This window comes from Musa acuminata, chromosome BXJ2-8 (genome assembly GCF_036884655.1).
Source record: "Musa acuminata AAA Group cultivar baxijiao chromosome BXJ2-8, Cavendish_Baxijiao_AAA, whole genome shotgun sequence".
Lineage (NCBI taxonomy): Eukaryota > Viridiplantae > Streptophyta > Magnoliopsida > Zingiberales > Musaceae > Musa > Musa acuminata.
Window position 1 is genome coordinate 50,547,501 of NC_088345.1, and position 7,688 is coordinate 50,555,188.

The following is a 7,688-nucleotide window of genomic DNA, read 5'->3' on the forward strand; positions in this document are numbered from 1 at the left end:
CTTTTTAGTTGTTTTAGTAGGTTTAAGATTATACATGTATAAGATGGTGCATTCTTGCAGTTGTGTGCAAATACGGAACTGGTTTGACTATCGTAACCATATCTGTATTGTAAGTATATGAGTTGTGATAATTTCCCTACTTTCCCAAATACAGTTGGGAGTTGAAAATATCTGTCAACTTAAATGATCTTAACAGGTATTTGAGAAGCTTGGTCCAAGCTTATACGATTTTCTACGCAAAAACAGTTATCGCTCATTTCCAATTGATCTTGTCCGCGAGTTTGCCAGACAACTATTGGAATGTGTAGCATGTGTGTAGACAGTACTTCCACATCTTTTTTTTTATTGTTCATCTTCATCTGTGTTTTTCTGCTTGTTTTGTTTTACCCTTATGGTTATATAACCTATAAAAAGTGTGGTAGTAAAGGCCTAAATTCTTGGGCCATAATAATAGCTTTGCAATGGAACAATGCCTTCACTCTCATGAGGGGCTTGTATCTTGTTGCTTACTATTGGCCACTGTTACTTGAGATTTGATGATCTCTTACCAGTGGTTTTAACTTTTCTGAATCTTCTGTAGTCACTTCCTTTTATCTATTTGTTTGCAGTTATGCATGACATGCGCCTCATTCACACTGATTTAAAGCCTGAGAATATTCTTCTTGTTTCTCCGGAGTACATCAAAGTACCTGATTACAAAGTACTATTCTATTTCTGTCTTAAATGATGTAGCTTAGAGTTTGTTGAAAATAACTTTGACCTTATGGTTGACATTTGCTCTTAGTAATAGGTTAGCTGAATCCTTCGTTTCTTTGTGGTTAAATAACCATTGGAATGCCATTGCAGCACTAATAGTCAACTGTTTACTTAGGTGTCATCCCGATCTCCGAAACAGGGTTCCTACTTCAAGAGATTGCCAAAATCAAGTGCCATCAAGGTGATTGATTTTGGAAGCACAACTTATGATCGTCACGACAATAGTTATGTAGTGTCTACGAGACATTATCGGGCACCTGAGGTTATCTTGGGTGAGTTCTGTTTAATGAACAAAGAGCATTTTGTTTGCATCCATTTACTTAATTGTTTGATAATATTAATGATTGAGTTTAGGACTTGGATGGAGCTATCCCTGTGATATTTGGAGCGTCGGTTGTATTCTTGTTGAACTTTGCTCAGTATGTTTATCGGAGAGGAGCATCTTTGTTTTAAAATCTGTTAACATTCTTCGGCATAACTCAAAGCCATGAAACATTGCTGCAGGGTGAGACTTTGTTTCAGACCCATGAGAACTTGGAACACCTGGCCATGATGGAGCGGGTTCTTGGACCATTACCTTCTAACATGATGCGACTTGCAGCGTAAGTCCCTGATATATTGATATATTTATAAGTTTTTAAAATTACTACAACCTGCATCGAGTAGCTGTAATCGATTGTTTGTCCCTATAATTTTCTTGCAGCCGAGATGCCGAGAGGTATGTTCGAAGGGGTCATTTGAATTGGCCCGAGGGTGCAACCTCAAGAGAGAGCATGAAAGCTGTGTTGAAACTTCCTCGGCTGCAGGTACTACCCTATTTAATACAGATTTATCTATCATTTAATTACCCGTTATTTGCTAATATAAAAGAGTTGGGAGGACAGTGTGTCGGTTTTTGTGATGATTCGAGCTGTCTTATGATAGCTTTTCTTTGTAGAATCTGGTGATGCAGCACTCAGATCATTCAGCTGGGGACTTCATCGATCTTTTACAGGGGCTTCTGAGATACGATCCTGCAGACCGATTGGCAGCAAACGCAGCTCTCTTGCATCCTTTCTTCACAAGAAATCGCTAACTCATGTATCCAATTGAGAGAAGGCTTATGCTAACCTGCACTTTTTTGCATTTACAATGAATGGGCGGTCTCGTTTGTAAAGTTTTGTATAGCGGATATGATATTGTTCTCTGATGCGTTAATGATTTATTCTGGTAGCGCGTTTGTTCTCTATTGCGTTGATTGTTTAAATCTTGTGGGTATGTTGGTGCGGAATCACTCAAGAAGTGCTTTTTACTAGGATGACAAGAAACTCGCGGAGATATGCATTTCGATTGTATCTCATTTTTCTAGGATATATGAAATTATTGCAGCTCTGCCTCCTCATCATAAATATATGTTCATCGTCGTGATATATTGGATTTGTACGAAGGATATCAAAGCAAAGGGTTGTTGTCCCTTTTTCTTTTTAAGTTTGTGTGAAGGATGTCGAAGCAAATGGTTGTTATCCTGAGGAAATATTAATTAGAACAAATTTGATAATAAAACTTTAAATATATACGCTAAACCTGTGAAGTGAATAATATCTTTATCACGGGCGATGAACCCAACAGAAGCCGCATACGTCGACCTCAACACCTGTGATCGTCTCCTCATCCTCTACTCGTGAGCTTAACTAATGAGGTGCCCGAAAGAGTTCATGGAACTTTGGTGTCACGGTTGCTGCTTCCCTGCACGCCTCCGTGAAGTCGTCAAATCCGAATCACTTTTAACTCTCCAAATTTGACACATATAAAGGTCTAATAAAAGCAAAAAAATCACACTCACCACCATTGCTGCAATATTATTTGTACACTTATTCAGCCACACTCACCACCAGTGCTGTGTTAATCCTGTAGACATGCACTGATCCCGAGAGTCCAACATAAATCTTCAAAGAAAAGAGAAGCCAATGTGACGGCACAGGAGAGAGAAAGTGACACGTGGCTGTGATGGTGGGGGAGGGGGAGAGAGCGAGATAAGAGGGAAATGGTCATATTCCATGCATCAACTCAAACCACCGTATCTTCCTCACCTTTCCATTCTTTGGATATTGCTGTTCCAAGATAATAATAAAATTATATGATCTTTAAAAAAAAAATTAAAATTACATATTCAATATATATATATATATATATATATTCACAAAACAAATTAATTTCGCATTAAATCCTCATCAACAAACTATCATTTGACTATCGTAATAATTCTTAGTAATCATAGTCCCTAATGATTAATAAGCTATACTAAATTCATTGGGATAAATTCATCCTTTTATAGATTTTAAACCTATATATATAATATGCATTTTTTTATTTTTCCATTTAAGACAAACAAGTATGAAGTGGCCCCACAGGCCCCCGCACCACTCAGTGACCTCTCCGGTCTGCCTCCGGAGGCGGTTGCCTCCCACGATTCTTTGGCCCCTTCGCCTATTTATCGCAGAGCATTAACCGGCGGAGAAGGAGAAGAAGCCATCAAGAAACAAGAAACGGAGAGAGAGATAGAGAGAGACTACGGTGGTAATGGAAGCAGCCAAAGTAACTACAAGGTTTCTTATATCAAGCCCTACTCCTAACCATAAGCCGCTTCTCCCCTCCACCGCACGCCTTCGTCGGCGGCCGCGGCCCCTCGCCTCGCGCTGCCTCCAGACCCCCGACCCCGCGCTCCCCTACTCCGCCGTCGCCTCCGGTCTCCCCCGGCACCGCCTCGGTCGCCTCGTGGACGGGATCTTATTTTCTCATTATTTGCATGTTCTTGATCTTTGATTGTTTTTGTTTGATTGTCACTGTTTTTACTCTTCTAGACACCTGTAGTGCTATTGGTGTACTTTATTCTACTGTAGCCTGAACTACTGTGGTCTTGAACTGTATTTGCTGTGTCCACAATTATCAATCCATCAATTGCAGGCGTAGTACCTAATATTAGTTTAGTGCACAAACTCTCTGCCAGACAGAGGACTTTGTGTTTGTATATGCATACCTTGTGCCGAACCATGCTGACAAATTGTGGATGTGCCACAGTAGTGAAGATGAATATTTCGTTATAAACAGATGTATGTATACTTCATCTTATGTTGGTGTCGTGCAGAAAGAAGAATTCATTGCATTACTCTTCTGTTCGGCATGAACGGAAGTTTTGACAAGTTCTCATCATCCCATTACAGTGTAATTGCAGGCAATGTTTTTATCTTCTGATGAGTCAAAAATTAAAGAACTGGTGCGAGTGTCCTACGATAAAAGAAAATCTTTTTACATGGATCCAGAGGTCCAAGGCATATTGACTGCTGCACAGAAGTTGTGGCCTCACATCCATATATCTGATTCCTCGGTAATGGCAGATAGGGCTGTTAAAATGGCAGAAGCTGGATGCAAATATATTGCAGTACTTGGTGTGGACTTCATGTCTGAAAATGTTGGTGCAATACTTGATCAGGCTGATTTTAAGAAGGTATGTGGTTTTCATTTGTTTTTATCAATGAACATTTTACGTACTCATTCTTCTTGTTTTGTGTTCCCTTAAGATATTTACAAAAGTACAAGTTACAAGTTCTTGCTCCAAAGAACCCATCATTATAGTCAGATTATTCGCTTTAAGGTTTTGAACATTGATAGTGGTTGATTAGGTCTTTACAAATGAAGGTTATAATTATTTCTATTGACTTGGAAAACTTTCAAAACTTCTATGATGTTGCAAACACTCACCAAGTATAAGAATCAATGTTCTACATTTCGGGTACCGGATCCAACTCGTAACTGTCGTAATATATGTGTATATATGTATAAGTATATACATATATATACTTAAAAGGAGACATGATATTATCATTCAAAAATAAATGATCAACCCTTCGCACGAGAGACATCACGAGGACAAGCGAGAAGAAGAACATATATCGCATAAATATTGAGATAATTGAATTTGAGCTATGACATGACATGAACAATCAAACCTAATGATACTCAAGGCAAGCGAGATACTTGACAAAAGATAAAACCGTGCAAGGTGGGATGCATGCATTTAAATTTCAAATTATTCCGCTTGTACTTGGTGGTACATATTAGTCCGCTAGCAGATTGGTATCCGAACCATCCGCCATCCGACGGTATGCTTGATATAGCCTCGTATAAGATGATACGGGGTTGTATCGGATGGTAACGACCAAAATTTTGACCATTACCGATTGGTATAAGTCGGTAACAGTCAAAATCAATTGTTACCTCTGCCTATAAAAGTGTTCCAATGGTCAATTTGACCGTTTCAAGCCTAAATATCTTTCCTAAAGTATTCTTGATCTTGTGTTTGTTATTTATTTTCATAGTGGGTTTTATCCTCTTCTTTGTCGTATATCTTTTTCCCAACATCATGCACATCTACAAGAAGTTACGTCGAATCCTCCGAGTACACACCATCAAATTAATCGATTGGGTGTGATCAAGATCGAAGTTGAAGTCCAACTTGCAAATAAATTACAGAGCACTGAAAATAAATTAATGGATTCAACTCCTTATAGATGAATATACGTTGGATAAACATTCACGAGCAGTATAAACTATTTCGTACATATAGATGAAGAACATTAAATGGCAGTGACTGAAAAGTCATATTCCATATAAAGAATCCATATTATTCATCTTTGGGTTGCTTGGCAACCGCTGTGTGTATTTGACGGTTAAGTAAAAGGCAAATAGAAGTTAAAGGCAATGCATGGCCGGAGGAGGCATGGCGGGGACGAGGACGTCCTCTTCTACCCGTCGTTTTGCACCTGCGCGGTGAGTTATGAAACTTGTGGGACCCACCTAAAAGTAGAGTGAGACGTCCTCTAGGATGACGAATTTCGAAGCCGTCCACATTATTAAATAACTAAAAATGAAATTTGCAGGCTAACGGGTCGGGTAAATTGAATTTGGGGCGGATCAAGAGCATCTACCCGATCCAACTCGTCCAAGGTCGGTGCGGCTCGACTATATAAACTGGCGTCGAGGCGGTTCGCCCTCTTCAGCTCGTTAGTTTGAATCACAGATTAAGACGAGGAAGGTATTGTTCTCTCCCCGCCCTCCTCTCTTTCTCCAAGCCGATGCCGATGAATCTTTCTCTTTAATTTCCGGCGCAAACCCTCTATCTAATTTTCTCTCTTTACCTTTCCCTTTCTTGCATTCGATCTAAGAGGCGATGATGATTGGTGAATGTTGCATTCGACCTAAGTGGCGATGATGATTGGTGAATGTCAATGATGGATTCAATCATCTGCTATTTTGGCTCTTTTGGATCGATCGTCCATTGCGATGGCGAATCCCATATTCCTTGAGTTCGTATGTTTCTGATCCTAACCCTAAGTCCGTTGTCTCCTCTCTTCTGTCCTCTCTGTTCTCCAATACTAGACGGATTCGGGCAGGAATAGGGAGACGATGTTTCTGTCCTCTGTTCTTTGTCCTCTCTTCTTATGATCGACGTTAGATGAATCTGAGCCTCGTTTTTCTAGATCTCTCTGTTGTTTCTAACCTTAGAGTATTTAAAAGATTTCGATTCCTATTTTCTCATTTTCTTTTCTACTTTAAGGTTTCTGTTACTGTTGAGAATTGTTTGGTCGGAAAAAAAACTTTAGAAACCTGCCAATTTAAACACTACCGTAGCTCGATTACCTTTCAGTAGTATTATCATTTTTTAGTGTCTACATGAAGTTGACGTGCTATTTCTAACGTTAAGTGTGTTTTTAGGATTATTATTACATTGTGAAGAATCATCTGAAGAAAATGTGGTAATGAGATATGCCCTCTAGTAAAGTGAAACCTGAAATCGTTTGTTGGAAGATAAGTTGAAACTCGTGGTAAAAGTTTTAGCACAACACTCTCTTATGAGGGTCTTACTAGTGTTTCTTGTTTGAATAAATTTGTGTTGGGATATATGTTTGTGAAGAGGTTATACTGAGAAGCATTTTTGTGTTTCGATGTATCACCCTTTGAAGCAACCAGGCATTGCGGGGAGTATGCATGTAGTTGTTGGGGTTTGCTTCTCACTGTTTTAGATAATCTGTTTCTTTTGTTTGTTGCTATGCTGTGATTTACATTTAGTCTCCATTTAAGGTTCAGATGATATGGCCCATAAGTTAAATGATTCTTTGCATAATTTGCACAAGTGTTTATTAATTAAATGGGGTATAAGATTGTGCTGGTTATGTTATTCTTCAGCTATATGGTGTGAAATGATCAGTGTTGCCTGCTTCAGACAACATATTGTTCTCTATTTTTTTTTGCCACTGAGCAGATTTTTGGCACCTCATGGTTACTTATAGGATTTTTTTTGTTTGTTTGAATGATCAGATTCAATGTGTTTAGTTTGGACATTTCGCTGCTTATTCATTTATATGCATTTGCCTCTGTTAATAATCTGCACAAGGTTCTCTTGAGTTATTTAATTGAGTAGAAATTGTGGTTGATTGCATTTGAAGATTGCTATCGTGTTAATTGTAATGCTGAAAATCTTTAATTTAGCAGTTGCATTTCTATGGCTATTTACTAATGAATGTTTTTTGTTCGAATGATCACGTTCAGTTGTGCTACTTTAATGGTCGGTCCCAATACATTCATGTGCTTGAGTTTTGGATGTTTTGCTGCTTATTTTTTCTTTTCGTGCATTTGCCTCTCCCATAACGGTATAGTTATTAAAATAATCTCAAGTGGTATACGAGTAATATTTAGTGATGCAAGTTATGAATAACTGTTTTGGCAATAATATATGTAGCTCAAAATTCATATAGAAAAGCCAACTCTGTTTGGAATCGACAATAATCAATGCTTGTTGAGTGAAGGTTTGACACGCACAATAATGATCATGCAGGTGTTTTAAGCTAAATGCTCATGTATTGGTGAATTATTGTGTGTATGTGCAATTGGGTGTT

The 7,688-nt window shown here is 38.5% G+C and overlaps 1 protein-coding gene and 1 long non-coding RNA gene across 3 annotated transcripts in view; both read left to right on the top strand.

Moving 5' to 3' along the window:
* Nucleotides 1-1,984, top strand: part of LOC135620067 (serine/threonine-protein kinase AFC2-like) — a 2,640-nt gene extending 656 nt beyond the window's left edge. The window contains exons 3-10 of one of the 2 annotated variants that reach the window (XM_065122677.1): nucleotides 61-109; nucleotides 197-311; nucleotides 609-700; nucleotides 872-1,028; nucleotides 1,111-1,175; nucleotides 1,261-1,358; nucleotides 1,460-1,562; nucleotides 1,681-1,984. In XM_065122677.1, coding sequence (XP_064978749.1) covers nucleotides 61-109; nucleotides 197-311; nucleotides 609-700; nucleotides 872-1,028; nucleotides 1,111-1,175; nucleotides 1,261-1,358; nucleotides 1,460-1,562; nucleotides 1,681-1,848 — 847 coding nt within the window. In that variant the 3' untranslated portion in view covers nucleotides 1,849-1,984. The remainder of the gene's footprint in view (nucleotides 1-60; nucleotides 110-196; nucleotides 312-608; nucleotides 701-871; nucleotides 1,029-1,110; nucleotides 1,176-1,260; nucleotides 1,359-1,459; nucleotides 1,563-1,680) is intronic. The other variant, XM_065122678.1, reaches the window with a different exon arrangement.
* A 1,178-nt stretch (nucleotides 1,985-3,162) lies between these two features.
* On the top strand, nucleotides 3,163-4,338 carry LOC135618336 (uncharacterized). The gene is made up of 2 exons (XR_010488978.1): nucleotides 3,163-3,341; nucleotides 3,957-4,338. It is a non-coding gene; the product is annotated as an uncharacterized LOC135618336 (long non-coding RNA).
* The last annotated feature ends 3,350 nt before the right edge of the window (nucleotides 4,339-7,688 follow it).